This window comes from Terrapene carolina, unplaced genomic scaffold (assembly GCF_002925995.2).
Source record: "Terrapene carolina triunguis isolate 2854851 unplaced genomic scaffold, T_m_triunguis-2.0 Scaffold714, whole genome shotgun sequence".
NCBI lineage: Eukaryota > Metazoa > Chordata > Testudines > Emydidae > Terrapene > Terrapene triunguis.
Genome location: NW_020665065.1, coordinates 6,450,899 through 6,469,630, shown reverse-complemented (window position 1 = coordinate 6,469,630; position 18,732 = coordinate 6,450,899). Strand labels below are relative to the sequence as shown.

The 18,732-nt window shown below is 45.8% G+C and overlaps 1 protein-coding gene across 3 annotated transcripts in view; it reads left to right on the top strand.

The window, feature by feature from the left end:
- Positions 1–18,732, top strand: part of MIB2 (mindbomb E3 ubiquitin protein ligase 2) — a 109,700-nt gene that overhangs the window by 60,578 nt on the left and 30,390 nt on the right. For all 3 annotated transcript variants that reach the window (XM_026660037.2, XM_026660035.2, XM_026660036.2), the window contains 3 exons: positions 6,563–6,669; positions 15,752–15,946; positions 17,179–17,321. In XM_026660037.2, coding sequence (XP_026515822.1) covers positions 6,563–6,669; positions 15,752–15,946; positions 17,179–17,321 — 445 coding nt within the window. The remainder of the gene's footprint in view (positions 1–6,562; positions 6,670–15,751; positions 15,947–17,178; positions 17,322–18,732) is intronic.

Sequence of the window (18,732 nt, the reverse complement as noted above, 5' to 3'; positions counted from 1 at the left end):
GGAGATAAGCGACCGTGCAAAATATTGATTCCAGAATCTAAGGGGGAACCAAACCTCTAGATCTTCGGGGACAAAATTCAGGGTCTGAGTGACTTTTCAATGTGCTGAGTACTTGGACTTCAGTGGGAGTTGAGGGCGCTCAGCACCTTACCAGACTAACCCCTCTGGGGGGGATGGGCACTGGAGGAAACCGTGACACATCGAACTTTTAATGTCCATATCTCAAATATTGATTTGTAAGAGTGACCCATTCCTCCAAAGGGATGCAATGAATGGAGTGTCTGTCGCTTTGTACGTCGCTTCTTGATGCCTGTGCCTCCCTCCCAATGGCCTTCTCTTCACTGCTAAAAATGTGCATTTTTACCTCAGGGTAGCTAACTTGCATAAGCTTATCCTGAGGTGCAAAAGCCGCTGAAGGCAAGACATGTTAGTTTTTAGCATGAGGTAAGCAGCCCTATACCCACTCCATGGAGTGACCTTGGCAAGTTCACATCACAGGAAAACTAAAATGCCTGGTTTTCAGTTATTTTTACCTCAGGATAGGTCAGGGATGTTAGTTACCCTGAGGTAAAAAATGCACCTTTTTTGGCAGTAAAGACAAGGTCAGCGTCTCCTGTATGGGAATTAGCTGTGCAGCCGTTTTCCTCATGCTGCCTATCGGCCCCACTCTCGTCTCACCTCCTTTGGGCTTCAAACAAGCCCATTTGAGTCCTAAACGTAAGTGAAAAAGCAAAAAGCTGTTCTCCTCCATCCCTCCTGAGAGACAGGGTCACTTTCCTTTCAATGTTCTCTGCTGTTTGCTGGGAGGGTGAGGTCTTTTGGGCTGCCCATAAATCATCACTTAGACTCATGGGCAACATGCTGAGCATAGTGTTGTCAATCGCAGGGAGAGGAACTGACTCTGGCCTACAGAAAGGGCGGCAGAGGGTGAAACTGAACCATACGTTGGATCTTTGGCTGGGGCATAATGTCTCCAGCAGCTATGTTGGCAAGCTCTGGGCTGCCCTGACCTGTTAATGTTCTGATAGAATTCGCAGTCCCCTTTTCCTTAGCGCATCTTGGTGACCGACCTGAAGATAAAAGTTGAAGCAGGAAATTCACACACTGTCTAAACTAGTTCATTTCTACAGAGAAGCAGTAGTTGTGTAATTTGTTATGTGCAATGCCACTTCAGTCAATCTTCTTATCTTTTCTCAAATAGGTCACTTGAAATCTAACATTTGGTGCTTTTCCGTTTGCTCATGTCGGGAGTGTTTGTTATAAAAAGAACATTCTGCTGTGTATGTTCTTCATGAATAAATATTAATGTCCTTTCCTTTCACATTGTTTTCAATCACTTTGGGAACTTATGAACGTGCACATTGCCAGATGGCTTCAGATCCAGGCCAGTGTCCTATCTCTGACAGTGGCCAACTGCAGAGGCTTCAGAGGAAGGTGCAAGAAACCCTGCAGTGGACAGATATAAAATAATCTGCCCCCCAGGTAGTCCTTTTAATCTTTAGTAGTTAGATTGTGTTAAACCCTGAAGCATGGGATTTTGTATCCTTTCCAAAATTCTGAGTATCTTGTTATCCATATAAATGTCAAAACCTTTTCTGAATGTTGCTAAGTTCTTGGTCTTAATGATATCCTGCGGCAAGGAGTTCCACAGTCTCATGTTTTGTGTGAAAAAGTATTCCCGTTTACATCAGTTTTCAATTTACCACCTTTTTAATTTTGTTGACTGTCCTATTGTTTTTGTTTTAGAGAGAGAAGTTCCTGGTCTACCCTGTCTAAACCCTGCATTACTTTATATCCCTTTTATCATGTCCTCTCCTATTTATTTCCTTTCTAAGATAAACAGTCTCAATCTCTTTTCGTGAAACGTTTTCCAGGTCCTTAATAATTCTCGTTTTCCTTCTCAGAACCCATTCTAATTCTGCAATACCCTTTTTGAGATGGGGTGACCAGAACGGTGTACAGTATTCTAGATGAGGCTTCCTTATCATAGCATTATGATATATGTATAGATTATGGACACACATTTTCAAAGCTTAGGTTACCCAACGTTTAACTCCTAAATCCGGATTTAGGCACCTAAATAAAAGTGGCCTGATTTTCAAAGCTGCTGAACACTGTAGCTCCTTGAAGTCAGTGAAAGATCAAAGGTGCTGAGCAAATGTATCTCACTGACTTCAAGGAGCTACAGGTGTTCAGCACCTTTGAAAATCAGGCCGCTTTTATTTAGGTGTCTAAATCTGGATTTAGGAGCTTAACGTTGGGAAACTCAGCTTTGAAAATATTGCCCCATAATCTTTTGTAACCTGAACTTTGACCTTCAGTTTAAAAAAAAAAAAAAAAAAAAAAAAGTAGTGAATGGAAGGAAAGGATCTGAATAATAGTTCACTAGATGCAGTTTGCCATGCTAGAATTGCAGAAAAGTTATGAGTGCCATGAAAGCTTAATTTAGGATCTTTGATTTCCCTGCTCGCGTTGATCGTCAAGCCTCAAAAGTTATAAATCCAGATCCTCAGCTGGCCTAAATGGTCATAGCTCTATCAGGGGAGCCATGACAACTTAAACCACCTGAGGATCCAGCCCATCTACGGAAGAACCACTTTATATGTCTCCTTATTTCCTCTGGCCTATTTTAGTTCTTGCTCAAATGACAAAACATTAAAATGGTTTTCAAGTTCCTTCATTAACTAGCTGGATTTAGGAGTTGAGCTGAGTTTTGTGTGTGCCTGTGATACAGCAAACAGGCCCTGCTCTGAAAGATGCTTCCTTCAAAACCCATTCCGTTTACAAGCTCCGGAGCTATTGTTCTTGTCTAGATCTGAGCCATAGGGTTTGTAGGATGCAAGGGTTAAGAGACCACATTTTTCTAAACAAAAAGACAATCTAGTCTCTCTCCTCCTCTTTGGCCCCCCCCTCCCCCCGGCCCAGCTTTAGCTCCTACATCATAAAGTTGAAGAAAAAAATCTGCTCTGTTGAGGTCCGAATTTGGTCAAGTAAATAGTGGCCTTGTGACGGATTAGTTAACTGGAGAAATTGAGAGCAATTCATCAAGGGAAGAGGAGGGTTAAACGTTTGTTTCAAGACGGAAGCAGCTGAGGATCCTACCTCCCATAGTCCAACTGTTTGTCTTAAATGATCATTTTAAAGTTTCTCCATGGCTCCCCATACAATTCTGTTACCTTCTTTTGAAGAGCCACCTCCTATCAGGAAAGGAGGTTTTGTTTTTGTTTTTGCTGGACCCTTGAATGGTTGCTTAAGAGAAGTAACTCTAGGTTGCATAAATAGAGCAGAGGGAGAAATTAAAAAAACCCATAAAGAGAGACCGCATAATACATCTTTCGTTCCTTATGGTTGTTCTCCACTTGCTCATTGTGTCTCCAAATGGTTTGAGCAGAGTGTCTCTGTCTCCTTGAAAATTGCACTTTGGAGTCAAATGAATCTTTAATTGCTAGCACTGAGATCAGCACAGTGATAGTTTAGGATGTGTCTGAGACCGTATTTGCGGTGAAGTTAAAAATAAACTTGAGCAGGCAAAACGTGACGGGATTTGTATTTATAAATAAGACTAACTGAAGACAGTCTGGGGTCTTAAAAACCAAACCTGCCGAGTTTGTCAGCTCGTCTTTTCTTCTTTGTTGGTGAACAGCCTACGAATCCCATTGGAAATGACAGTAGCACCTCCAGTACTTACAGATGCAAAATGCCTGTTATTATGTGATCAAACTTAAAGGGAAATCATAATGAGAAACTCCATGCATGGGCTGAGCTATCTTGCTGTTTGAACAAAAGCGTCATCTTGCCTGCATCTAGCTTTCAACAAGAAAGGACAATTTACTGTTCATTTCAGTAACAGCTAGAATCGGAATTCAGAACCCTATTGTGCAAAGTGCTGTACAGACAGACCATCCCTCCAGTGAAACGTTTACAGTCTAAATAAACAAGACAGACAAAGGGTGGGAGAAGGAAATATCATCATCATCATCATCATCATCATCCCAATTTCACAAATGGGGAGAGTGACACGGGGGTGAAGTGACTTGCCCAAGTCACATATGGAGTCTGTAGCAGAGCTCAGGTCTCCCACGTTGCAGCTGAGTGTCTGAACCGTAACCCACTCTGTCCTCCCTCATTCTTGTTTTAAAGCTAGAGATGTTGTGTAATAAACACAACTTTTATCAAATGCCCTGTGTGCATGATTGACTATAAGGTGCTTCAATGAGAGTAGAAAAGCATTCAACATAATACAGTAGAACAGCAGCACAATGCTACCTTGCATTTTAGCCACGTAGTGCACAGATAAACACTAGCTTTGAGGGCAAATATTAGGTGTATCTTTTAAGGCACGGGTATAATATGATGCAATAAAATGATCATTGCTTGGTGTTTCTAATTAGCTGAGCTGTGCAACACTGCTTCCTGATTATGCTCTGTCATATGAAGCTGATAGCTGTCCGGTATGCCATGTCCTTGATGGTATAAAAAAATGTTTGTATCTTCCCTCCATCAGGTTACACTCTAGATCATGAAAAGCCCACAATTAGCAGGATGTGTGCGCAAATATCTCCTTTTTATAAACACATTAGGGTGTTCAGCACATGATGGAAGATCCATCAGCAAGCTAAAGAAGGCACAAGATTTAGGATTTTGGTGAGTTGATAAACACCATTTCCAAGTACCAGCGTAAGGAGTTTATCTTCCTGCGTCCCAGCCTTCTGTCTCTAGGTATTAGAGGGGGATTAAATAAAGCATTCAGAGTTCAATGCAGTTTCACTATTGTTTTCCTAACCTTAGAGCTATACTCAGTCACTGTGCAGATATGGATTGCACTGCTTTTGTACTAACCAAGGAAAAAAGTCAGCTATCCCTAGACTGAGCAGAACAAACAGATTCTTAAAAACTTGGGCTGCTGAGGATTTTTGTGGAATAGAAGCCTTCTGTAGGGGAAGCAGAGACAGAAGCAGCAAACTCTGGAAGGGCGGAGAAACTGCCTAAACGTTATGGGAATTGGAAGCTGTTTTAACAGGACATCAGAACCCATATTTACCATCATGTAGGTATCGCTTTTAAATGTGGGCTTTCTGTGTTGGAGTTGCTGGATTTCTTGGAAAGCTGTTTTTAGCCATTTAATTTCTCAGTGTAGTGAGCAACTGAGTTGCATTTTTGTTACTAGGTACTTTCTAGAGTTGTGCCCTGTATAGAAGGCTTTGGGAGCAGGGGGTGCCTGTGGGGCTACGCAGAAGTTCTGTGCCCTTGTGTGATTGAGTGGTGGTGTCAAGTTTGTGGGAGGAGCAATTACATCATTTCCCACCCCCCCCCTTTCTCCTTCATTGATCTGTTTTGAAGGATTCTGCTCAGTGTCTGAGCACGGTAGTTTGGATTGCTGAGTTCTGGTGTTCCACTTCTGAAACATGAATAACCTCGCATATGTTGTACTGAGACTATTATATCCTCATAATATGGTGTAAGACCATTTAATAATGCTCTGAGCATTAGATCTTCCATAGCACTGTGTGAACAGTTAGATCAATGAGGTTACTTAGGGCCTGATTGTTCCAGTCTGTCTTACCATGAATAGAACCGTATTCTATAGGTAGTTTGTAGAGTCCTCCTAGAGTAAGGTATTACTAGATATGAGTTAAAAGTATCCAAGTCTGACCCCTTAATAAGCTTGTTTTCCTGCTGTGATCTCTGGTTTGCAAATCTCATGAAATCATTTTTACCCAAACTTTCTAAAAACTCTGGTTTCCCCACACAGCAACCTCAAGAATACTGAGTGTATTGCAAAAAGGGGGACGCTTCGTTTTTAGTCCTTGGTCCTGGATGTGCTGAGTGGTGTGTGTGAAACTGCATTAAAACTTTAGATCAACATGAATTCCTCTTTCTCAGTCATCAAAGGGTGCTCTAAAGTCCAGAGCTATGTGAAATAGACCATCATGAGTGCCTGCTGCTGCCAGCCTCCCTGTCCTTTCCCTCAATGTCCATCTCCACAACCCCTTCCTTCCTTGTCTTACTCCTCTTCTGTTAACTCATCCCCACCTTGTTCTGTGTGCTCTTGGCCCTGATCCTGCAGTCTGATCAGTGTGGGTAGACTCGTGCACTAGTATAGAACCTCATAAGACTATGTCTGCCTATCAGTCGTACTTCTATTGTCTACGTTACCACAGTATGCACCTCGGAATCTTCATGTGTTTATCTTCACAACACTCCTGTTATCCCCATTTAACAGATGGGAAACTGAGGCACAGAGAGGCTAAGTGACATACCCAAGATCACAGTCTATGGCAGTGTGTGGCATCAAACCCATCCTTCTGCAGTAATTTGAGCATTGCACAAGTGTAAGGGTCTTCCCATGGAGATCAACCTGCAGGACCGGGGCCTTTGCTTGTATGTTGTATCCTTTCCCCTAGCCCTTTGTCCATTTTGCCTATTTAGATTGTAAGCTCTCCAGAGCAGGGGTTGTGTGGTTGTACAGAACCCAGAGCATTGGGGCCCTAATCTTAACTGAGTCCTACCCCAATGTCAATAATATTAAATGGGTCTATCTTCTCTGGCTTTTGTCTTTCAGAGTCACAGTGGGTCCACGACAGAACTTGCCTCGTATCACGTTAAAAGGCACTTTCCAGGGGGCCAAAGTTGTCCGTGGCCCAGACTGGGAGTGGGGTAATCAGGATGGTAAGGATCGTAGTTCCACTCCCCTTCCCCTCCCCTACACACACAACCCCCCTCCTTACAAAATCTACTATAAAAACAGTTTGATACCAAGCTGCTAACTGCAAATGCACACTACAGCAGGGAATGTGTTGGAGCTATTCATATGCTACTGATTTTTTTTATTAATAGCTCTAATTTAGTATGTTTGCGCTTGTATTTATTCATTTCTGTGGCATCTCTCTCCTATCTGAGGCCTGGTCTACACTACAAACTTAGGTCGACATAAGCCATGTTAAGTCGATCTAATAATGTATGTGTCTACACTACCAAGTCCCTTTCACCAACCTAAGTGGCCTGTAAAGTTGACTTCTGTACTCCACCTCTGCGAGAGGCGTAGCGCTTGATGCGACACCCACGGGTCGACCTGGGGATAGTGTAGACGCTGCGTTGTATAATTCGAATGAATTGGCCTCCAGGAAGTGTCCCACAGTGCTCCGCTGTGACCGCTCTGGAGAGCACTTTCAACTCTACTGAATGTCAGCCAGGTGTACAGGAAACAGCTGCTCCCCTGTTAAAGGTCCAGGAACTTTTGAATGTTCATTTCCTGTTTGATCAGCGTGGAGACTGGAGAGCTCGCCAGCACAGCTGATCATGGAGACTCAAGGCCGCAAACGCTCTCCAGCATGGAGTACACAGGAGGTGTTGGATCTTACTGCTGTGAGGGGAGAAGAGTCTGTGCAGGCAGAGCTCCAATCCAGCAGAAGAAACGCTGACATCTATGCCAAGATTGCACGGGGCATGGGGGACAAGGGCTACACCAGGCACGTGCAGGAGTGCCACATGACAATAAATGAGCTTCAGCAGGCGTACCAGAAGACAAGGGAGGCGAACAGTCTTTCTGGTTCTGGCCCACAGACATGCCGCTTTTATGAGGAACTGCATGCGATTCTCTGCTGCGACCTCCCCACGCTCTGTGGATACCTCCCAGGAGCCTCGGGTGACCTCTGACAACAACGAGGAGGACATTGTTGAGGAGGAGGAGGCGAGTGTGAGGCAGGCAAGTGGAGGATCCATTTCCCCCGACAGCCAAGAACTGTTTTTAACCCCAGAGCCCATCCCTTCACAGGACCAGTTGGTGGCAGAGCATGATGCTGGGGAAGGCACCTTTGGTGAGTGCACATTTCCAGTCAAATTGTAGGGGTTACATGCTATTATTTATGTTTAATCTGAACAAAAAAGCAGATGTACTGGGTATCGGTGGCCACTCCAGCTACGCAGAGGGTGCTCTCCGAAAAAGACTGTTTGATGTGCACAGGGATGGCCTGGGAATCCTCCATGGAGATCTCTAAGAAGCTTTCATGGAGGTATTCTGCAATCCCTCGCAGAAAGTTTCTGGGAAGGACTGCCTTATTTCATCCACCATGGTAGGACACTTTCCCGCGCCACTCCAGTATTAACTCTGCTGGCATCATTGTAGCACGCAGCATTGCAGCATAAGGACCAGGTCTGTACCCAGACGCTTGCAGCATCAGCTCCCTTGCCACCTCTGTTACGCTCAGGCGAATGATATCGCATAGGGTCACCTAGGGGAAACAGGAAGTTTTCAATGCTAGCCCTTAAGCTGCAAACAATTCAACAAGTAATCTGCCTCCCGTCTGGTGAAATCTGGCTGTCACAACCACATTTTCCCCAAATGTGCCATAGTTGTGATTGGAAGGGATCACCGGGTATTGCAAGCAGCATTTGAAAAAAAGGGGGGCGGCTTCCTGTTTGTCTCCCTTCCCCCCCAACCCAGTGCCGCTTTTGTAAAAAATACTATTTGGGGGGCTTTACACTGGTGCCTGTCCTCAAGTACCATCCAGGTTGCTAGGGGAAGGGGGTTTTTTTCCTCACGTTCCAACCTGTGATCCCAAGGATGTCTTCACAAAAGCAGCAGCACAAGGCCTCTCGCCCATGCAAACAGACTATTGCAATAGCCAGCGGTTGTGATTATGTTGTGGCTTGCAGTGAAGTATATTAAGGGGTGTTTTTTTTATTTTTATTTTTAAAATTAACCTTGCACCACAAACCATGTATGCACGGTCCATGCTACCCTTGTGCTTTGCATTCCTTGCAGCTGAAATCTTGTCCATTGGCACATCCTCCACACCGGGACAGAGACTTTCCCAGATTAGAAGGCGGAAAAAGAAGACTTGGGAGGACATGTTCAATGAGTTAATGCATGTCTCTGAGAGTGACAAGACGGAGCTTAGAGCATGGAGGGAACAAGAGTGTGCCATGCAGGAAGAGATGCTGCAGATTATGAAGGAGCAGTCAGACATGTTGAGGCGTCTGAGGTTCAAGAAAGGCAGCTGGATACTACAGTCCCTCTGCAGCCAATGCTGAACCTGCTGCCATCATTGCCGAGTTCTACATCCTCCTTCCCCAAATGGCCTATGAGGCAGGGAGGGGAGAAGTTCAGTATCTCTTGCACTCAACACCAGGGGAGGGTACAAGGACCAGAAGGCGCCCGTTCCCACACCTTTGATTGTTGTTGCAGTTCAGCTGTAAGCAAGCTTTCCTTGTTTCTCCCCGCACAGGGTCATCAGCCCTTTTGCCCCATTGCTTATTTTATCTTACTTTTCTTTGCTGCCTCTGTGTGTTTGTGTGCATAATAAAACTTAACGTATTGAGAAGAAAAGGCTCTTTATTCATTCAACACATGGTGGTTGGTGGGGCTGGAATTTACAGGGGAGAAAATGCAATGGAGGGGACAATACAGATAAGTCGCATTATTCTGGCTCATTGCTGAAACTGGCTTTCAAAGCCTCACGGAGACACAGAGCCCCTCGATTTGCTCTTCTTATTGCCCTGGTGTCTGGCTGATCAAAACTGGCTGCCAGGCGATCTGCCTCAACCCTCTACTCCGGCAGAAACTTTTCTCCCTTTTGTTTCACAGATATTATGGAGCACACAGAAGGCAGCAATAACAATGGGGATATTGCTTTCACTGAAGTCTAATCTAGTAAGCCAACAACGCCAGTGACCTTTTAAATGACCAAAGGCTCATTCCACCACCATTCTGCACTTGCTCAGCCTGTGGTTGAACCGGTCCTTAGTGCTGTCCAGGCTGCTGGTGAGCCATTGGAGCAAGGAGTAGGCTGGGTCTCCCAGGATCACGATTGACCTTTCAACATCACCAATGGTTATTTTGCAATCTGGAAAGAAAGTCCCTGCTTGCAGCTTTCTGAACAGACCTGTGTTCTTAAAGATGCGCGCGTCATGCACCTTTCCTGACCATCCCATGTTGTGTCGGTGAAACAGCCCTTGTGATCCACCAGCACTTGCAACACCATTGAGAAATACCCTTTTCGGTTTATGTACTCTTTGGCTAGGTGGTCTGGTGCCAAGATAGGGCTATGCATTCCATCTATCGCCCCACTGCAGTTAGGGAATCCCATCGCGGCAAAACCATCCACTATGTCCTGCCCAGAGTCACTATCCTTCTGAGCAGAAGTCTGTTAATGGCCCTGCAAACTTGAATCACAACAGATCCCATGGTAGGCTTACCCACTCCAAATTGATGCCCCACTGACTGGTAGCAGTCTGGCGTTGCAAGCTTCCACAGAGCTATCGCCACTCGCTTCTTCACTGTCAGAGCTGCTCTCATTTTAGTATTGCTGCACTTCAGGGCTGGGGAAAAACTCTTGGCACATTTCTTGGAAAGTGGCCTTATGTGTTAGCAAGTTCTGCAGCCACTGCTCATCATCCCATAGCTGCATATCAGTGTGGTCTCACCGGTCAGTGCTTGTTTCCCGGGCCCAGAAACGGCGCTCAACCATGTCAAGATGATGCATGACTGTCACCAGCGACTGCGGATTGTTCCGCTCTGTCTTCCAGCAAGGCTGTTTGCGTGGCATCACTTTCTTCTGCACGGCAGCTCCTGTATCGGCTGTGTAAATACTGCAGGATAAGGTGCGAGGTGTTTGTAATGCTCACAACAGTGTACAGCTGAGCAGGGTCCATGCTTGTCATGCTATGGCATCCGCGCGGGTAACCCAGGCTTGCGAAAAAGGCTTGGTTTGTTTGCTGTTGATTTCAGGGAGGGAGGGAAGTGCACCATGGGAGGCTAACGCCATGTTCCCATAACCACCCGTGCCAATGTTTTGGTCCCATAAGGCATTGTAAGCCCAACCTGAAATTCCACTCAGCTACGTGCACTGTGGGATAGCTACCCACAGTGCAGTGCTCCATGGGTTGATGCAAGCCCTGCTAGTTAGGACGCACTCTGCCAACAGATGAGCATAGTGTGGACACGCAAGATCGACTTGCTTAAGTCGAAGGCTCTATGTTGACTTACATAAAGTCAACGTAACTTTGTAGTGTAGACATGTCCTAAGTGACACTCAGGTACTCATTCTCTTTTGCCACTGAGGGCAGCACAAGAGGCAATGGGTTCAAACTACAGCATAGCAGATTTAGATTAAATCTCAGGAAAAATTTTCTAACCATAAGAACAGTATGACAATGGAACAGACTGCCTAGCGAGGTTGTGGAAGCTCCTTCGCTGGAGCTTTTCTAAAGGAGGCTGGAGCCATCTGTCTTGGATGGTTTAGACACAACAAATCCTGCATCTTGGCAAGGGGTTAGACTTGACCTTTATGGTCCCTTCTATCCCTATGGTTCTATGAATATATACTCTTAACCCGCTGGGAGGTAGGGCAATAATACTGTGCCTATTTTACAGAAGAGGAATGCTGTGGTACCCTTGCACATTTATATCAGGCTGCAAATTTACGCAACACTTCACAGAATGTAGAGAGACACTCTGCCCCAAGGAGCTTACCATCTCAGTGGAAGTGACCGTTTCTTCCTGATGATCGTCAGGTTCTCTGTTAATCCTTTTCTCTTCTTTATGGTGCTACGGTCCTTCATCTAGATCAGTGGAGACCGCTGTTAACAATGGTCAGTGGTGAATGGCCTCTGCCTTCTATATGAATTGTAACTGCAGAATTGAAAATGCGGGAGTGAGGTGAGAGAACATATTTGTGACTGTCTCTGGTCCTGCCCTAAATATAATCACGATCTATTATGGGCCTGATCTGAAGTCCGATGTCAGTCCTTCCACTGATGTCATTTGAGCACTATGTGCAGTAGTTAAAGAATCTTTCCTGTACATGCATGTTCCAAAGCCCTGTCTGTGACAGTATTTACAGCTTGTTTCCCCTGCATGAATTAGCTGTAAAACTTTCCGGTTGAGAATAACTTTTTTTGGTGGGGGCCAGATTCTCAGCTGGTGTAACTCCGCATCACCCCATATGACTTGAATGGAGTTGCACACATTTATATCAGATGAGCTTCTGGCCCTCGGGTTTTAGTTTCCTAGAACCACCACAATTACATATTTTGCTGTTTGGGGCAGGTTAAAAGTGTAAATAAAGGTAATAAATCCTGTAAACCCTGTCCGAGGACACTAGTGAGCTGAGTTAATTAATCTCACAGCCCCATGTGTCTTATTAGGGCATTAGCAGCCAAGTGTGAAGTTTTCTACTGTAATGACCTCACTTTTAATTTTGCTTCGTGGCTTCCATCCCATCCCCTGCTGCCTGAAACCCTCTAAAGGACATTAGCATTGACTGCCGCAGAATTTGCTGGTTAACCAAATGCTCCCCTCATGCTGGACTGAGCTCCTCCAACCTGATCTGGGCTTTGGCAGCTGTGTTGGCTGTTTGACCCTCTGACCCTTTTATTGATTGTTTTTCTTTCTCCCTCAATCTGAGCCTAAATGCCCCTGAAATGAAATCCGGATAACGGCCATCTCCCTGCTTTATAGTGAAGGATCTGAAAACCGATGGACTAGGGGGAAGGAAGGATGGGTGACGTTTATCTAGATCCCGGCTGACCGTAAGAAATGCTGAATGCTATTTGTCACTTGTCGCTGCGTTCACATTGGTCAGGGTCCAGAGCACCTGCTGGGTTTTGTGTGTCTGTAAGTGCCAAGCGCACCTGTGGCGCTGTATTCATGAACAACAAACAGTACCACTGGGGAGCCCTCACCCCACCAGAGGGGTGTTGGAGGGGGAGGTTATTTACCTTTGCCAGCCTTTCGCTCGCCTCTTGATGGTTGTCTTGGTCCAGCTGCGGAACTTGCATATTTTTGCTCCCGGTGTCCCTGCCTTCACCTCTCCCCCAAATATTTTAACAAGGCTTCATGCCCCACCATCCTCTTCGGCCCATATCTCTTCCCCTCTGGGCACAATAGAAGTTGTGTGTGGGGAGGGTAAGTCTCTCTCTCTCTCTCTCTCTCTCTCGCTCATCTTGTTCGCTCACTAACAAGCTCTAAGCCACCCCAATGGTGAAGCAAATGCTCCTGTTTCACTTGCCCAGCCAACAGCTGGCTTTTTATTTAAATCTTTAAAGCAGGAAGGATCTCACTGCCCCTTGGAGAGCTCTCGTCTTCCTCTCCTCCTTTTCCTCTGCCCTTGCTCCTCAGAGAGCCGAATCCGGCGAGCCCAGGACGATTGCCTTCCCTATTGTACAGCGCAGGAGCTGAGGCACAGAGACGTGAGCGGACTTGCCCAAGTTCACCCAGGGAGTCTGTGGCAGAGCTGGGAATTAACCCCTGAGGTTTAATCAAGTGCTGCGTCCACTTGTTCAGTGAGGCCTTTATCCTCAACCTGCCACTAGTGTGTTTAATTGCCTCTCGTGTGCTTCATTGGCAGCCCAGAATGCTGTCACCGATGTGCTGCGGCATCTCTCCACTGGGTTAGCGCAGACTGCTTGCTCCACAAGACGCTGGCCCTGCTCAGTGGAGGGGAATGTGGATTGGATGCCTTGTCCCTTCTGGGCTGACTTTTTGCACCGACTGGAAAAGTCTTTTGGCAGATGAAGATTGTGGCTAGGGGCCGCCTCCTAATCTGAAAGGCTCTTTCGGGCTTAACTGTGAAGGTTGCATCCTGCAGACACTGTCGGCAACCAAAAAGAATTGCAACTACTGAATATGGACTGCCTGGCTGTCAGTTCAGTTGTTCAGCTCACTGCCTAAGAATGGGGCTGTAGGTGTGAATCACATGCTGAGCTGCTTGTGTCTGCTATTCCCGAGGGAAGATTTTTTTCAGAGGCCATGCAGGGGAGTTGGGCACTCCATTCGCATTGTAAATTGGTAGGAGCTGGGAGTCAAATTCTTAATTCTGCCTTGAAAATCTCCCTCTTAATCAGTGATGGAGTGGACTGGGAACGTCCCCTGGGCCAGCTGGTCCTCTTTTACGTTGCACAGTTGGCTCTTGTTACGGGTGTGTCATAAACGCAGAGGGCAGCACTGCTCATCTGAGGATTTCCAAGAGCCTCGCAAACAATCATAGCCTCAGAATCGACCCAGTGAGTTAGGAAAGTGCTACTGCGCCCATTTTAGGAAGTGGTAAACTAAGGTAGGAGATTTGCTCAAGGTCACACAGTGAGGCAGTGGCAGATCTGGGAACAGAACCCCTGAGTCGACTCCCTATCCCTTGATAGCCCCCACTGCCTCTTGAGAGAGTGTGTTTCCTGTAAGCAGAGCCATAAATACTCGCCTAATCTGGGGAAGCTTGTTCATACCCTTCAGCCTCCACACCTGTAGGGAAGAGGACGTGAAACAAAGCTTGTCATTGTTTGCTTGACTCACGAATGATAGGAGAGAGCAAGAGAACTGGGTAGGAGTTGAAAGAACTGCCATGTTTCTACCTGGCCACAGTGTGTCGCCTTCGCACCGTGCGTTGTCTGTCTAGACAGTATTTCTACGGGTCAGGGAAAGTGGCTTTTTAAAGAATCCTCTTGTAGAGTGTGGCTTTTGCCCATCCATGCTTGCAAGCGGAAAGGTTGTCCAGCATTCATAGAGCCTTATGTAATGATTCTCTCTCTGAACCAGCAGAGACTGGGGTCTGTAATAGCTGAGTTTCCCCAGTTAAAAATAACCGTGCACTCACACAGTGCCCTTTGCAGCATGAAATGAGATTGCAAAGCTCAAGATGGAAAAACACAAAGGTGCCAGGATAATTGCAAAGTCTCCTGATTTTTTTCCCTCTTCCTCTCCCCCAAAAGAAGGGCTAGATGGTTGTGGGGCTCTGTGCTGTATTCAACCAGCATGCTGCCTGCTAGCAAAGCGCGCGTTTCCGTTGGTGTTGTGGAGTCAGCCTGTGGGCTCCCAGAAAGGGCCCTGCAGAAATCCTACCCAAACCCTCACATGCAGAAATCTCACTGCCACAATCTCTCCCTCCTTCCCCATGCCTAGCTGGTGGCTTTGTGCCCAGTGTTCTGTGGTATTATTTTATTGGAGAACTGACCAGTGCATTCATTTGTTTTGGCCCCACTTTCTTTCTTTCTCTCTCTCATTTTATTTATTTAAAATTAAAATGCCACAGAAAACATACTTTTTTTTTTTTTTTTTAGATGAGGATAAAAACCAAAGCCCTAGTCATTTGGAATCATTGAAAAACATCCCCTGGTGCACTTTTTGCATAATGTAGAGGTCTTGATCCCCATGTCCAGGCTAAGTTCTAGTCTAGCTAATTACATTCTGCTGATATAAATCTCTCCACGGATTCAGAACTAAATACAAAACTCACTCTTAAGATGAGCATTCATACAATAGCCATCTCAGTCTCATCACTTTATAGAAATTTAAAAAACAACCCAACACTAACTTCCAGTCCATTCTTGCTGGGCTAGAACAAGTGATTCTTGTGATTACTCCTCAAGGAAGGTGATGGAGATTTAGATGGTATTTTATCGTCCCTTCCTGACCTAAACTACTGAATAGGGAAAGATGTGGTCTGAATATGGGACTGGGAGCTAGAAATGTCAAATTATTGCTTTGAAATTGACTTCCTTTGTAGCCTTGAGCAGATCATAGAAGCTCTTTTTTGCCTGTTTCCTTATCCATAAAATAGAGATGATACTAGCTATTTCCCTTCACAGGGAATCAGTTAATTAACATCTCTGGAGGACCGAAGGTACGCTAAGCATTATTAGTCAGTAAGGCTCTGGTGTTATGTCAGACAGTGAACACCTGAGTGGCAGGTGAATATCTGTGTATTAAGGCTCTGTGGGAGTGTAAGTTAGTTGGTTCTTATTTCTCTTTTTAAATCAGGTGGTGAAGGTAAAACCGGGAGAGTGGTGGATATTCGTGGCTGGGATGTGGAGACTGGCCGCAGCGTGGCCAGCGTCACGTGGTCTGACGGCACCACAAACGTTTACAGAGTCGGGCACAAGGGAAAGGTGGACCTGAAATGCATTGTGGAAGCATCTGGCGGCTTTTACTACAAAGAGCATCTCCCGAGACTAGGTATGCGGCATGTTGACTTTAGAATATGGGACTGTCGTAACACTTGGTCATTGTCAAACATGCCTGAGCATCTCTCACTAAAGCCCATCCTGACTTGGCAGAGAAGATTGAACAGCTAGATGCATAAAGTTTCCATGTAACACATGCCATTTAAACAATAACGGGAGTCGAAAAATGGGTTAGTCGGGTAGCCTGATCCTCCAGTGATACGAGAGTACTTGTCTGTGGACATTTGGTTTGGATACCAAGTCCCATTGGCAGGAAAGGTACGTAGAGGCCAATTAGTTGCTTGTGTAAATGTAGGAAACTCTCTGGGGCGTGTCCGTTACCTGAGCAGAGAGTTCAGCGTAATGGACACCTTGCTAATCCAAGGCTTCTCGTCCTTTCAACGAGGCAGCCAGTGCTCCTGTGTTTGGAGAGCCTGAGCTGCGTAGTCCTGCTGCACTGGCATGCTGGGGGGACTGTGGCTTGAGGGAGGTTTTGAGAATCCAGCACCCAAATACCTGCCCTAACTGGGAAGATAGGAATGTAGCCGTGGTAACGGTGATGTCTAGTTCAACACCGTGCCTCAGCCTATCTCCGCTTCCAAGGCTCTAGGGAAATGAATGAAGGAATCAACACAGAATCAGTTCTGAAGCCTTAAGGTTTCCCCTTAAAGCCCACTGATGTATATATAATCCAGGCATTCAGGGCCCAATCCTGCTCCCCTTGACGTCAGTGAAAGGATAGCCATTGGCTTTGCTGGGGGTAGGATCAGGCCCACACAGGCTGTGGTCCAAGCATCAGGGAATGGAAGGGTTGGGCAGGGAGTATATCTGGGCAGAGAACACGAGTGAGACCGTCCATAAAGCAAGATCTGCACTTGCCTATGGAGGGAGCTAGTCCTCAGCAATGTTGGGGAGATGTTAATTGGTGGAAGCAGATGTGGGAGTTTGGTGTCACCAGGGGGGCAGCTTTTCAAATAGATTCCTTTCCATAAGGGACCAAAATGCCTTGGCAAGAGATGCCCCCTTCTTGACTTCTAGTATTATCCAGTTAGGGCCAAATCCTGCTCACAAAAGTAAGCCCATAGACTGCTGTCCCACAGTGTGCATGTCCACGCTCGCTTGAGGAAAGCGAGAAGGATTTTTGGCCTTAATGCTGTCCTATCTCCCATTCATTGGGATGTTAGAAAGGAGCAACAAATACAGATGCTTTACTTTGTGTATGTGTGGGGTCGTTCTTCTGTTCAGGAAAGCCTGCTGAGGTGCAGAGGAAAGCAAGCACAGAGAGGCATCCCTTCCAGCATGGGGACAAAGTGAAATGCCTGCTGGACATTGACATCTTACGAGAGATGCAAGAGGGGCATGGTGGCTGGAACCCTAAAATGGCTGAGGTACAGTTATTTCCGCTCACTGCTGCCCTTAGAGAAATTACTGGTTGCTTAGGCTAAGAAATGACCAGAAACTGCATGTGTATAACCTATTACCTTCTGTTCTAAATATATAGTATAGCGCAGTTGTATTCTTTAGTGCCAGAACACTGGAGTGAGATGATTATTTCTAGGTGCATATAAATCTGTATTGCAAGATATTTGCCATACCTAGTCTTGCAGATTCGAAGAGCTTGATCCAAAGCCTGGAAGTCCATGCAAAAACCCCTGTTGATTTTCAGTGAGCATTGGGTCAGGTCCTTGAGGGTTGGGCTCCATTCCCTTCTCAGCTCTGCTGTAATGTGCGTTAATGCTAATGGCAGTTACACGAGGTCCCCCACTGGAAGAATTATCCCTATTAAGATTTCCCTGTCCGTATGTTCCTGTTGGCGCTTAGCTGGTTCTTTAAATCTTTGTTTTGAAGCAGCAACCCATGTGCTGTCATCAGTTGTGTTCTAAAGAAGTTCAGACAGTAGATCCAGTGCTGTAGATGAAAAGTAAATATAAATAAGGCCTGTTAGTGGAATAATTAGAGTAATTCAAGGGACCATTTCTCCATAGTGGAAGGAACAAGAAAGCTGCAGAAAATAGCAAATGCTGTGGGAAATGTTGTCATTGCAGGAGAATGGGGCAGTCATTTAATAATAATAATAAAAAATAAATAAATAAATAAAAAATTTAGATGCCTGATCTTGCAAACCCTTAACTCTTATTAGTAATTCCTTTCTCACCTGAGTAGACTCAGTCACTGGGATTAACTGTAAAGGGTTTACAGGACTGGATCACTGGCCAAAATTTTAAAACCCGCATGCTTAAAGCAACCTACCTGAATTGAACTGTCATGTTCTTGAAAGGTGCGGAGTACCTGTATTTCCCATTGACTTTAACGGGCTCCGGAGTTGGTGAGCACTTCTGAAAAAGTTCTGGGGGACTCATAACCTGGGACCAACATGGCTACAACACTGCAGACGTTAAAGTCAATGACAGTCTTTTTGCTGAGTTCAGTGAAGGTTGGATAGAGCCGTTCAGAGTCTAAATGTGGGTTTGGGAGCCCAATATAAGGTCCCCTGATTCGCAAGTCACAGAGCTGAAAGATCATCCAGCTATAAGCTTTAATATTCAACTCTAAGGCCCTGACACAAATCATAGAATTGTAGGACTGGGAGGGACCTCGAGAGGTCATCTAGTCCAGTCCCCTGCATTCATGGCAGGACTAAGTATTACCTAGACCAGGGGTCGGCAACCTGCGGCACACTTGCCAAAGGCAGCACGCGAGCAGATTTTTACTGGCACGATGCTGCCAGCCGGAGTTCTGTCCACCGGCCCCGCTCAGCCTGCTGCCGGCCTGGGTGAACGGAACCCTAGGCCGGCAGCA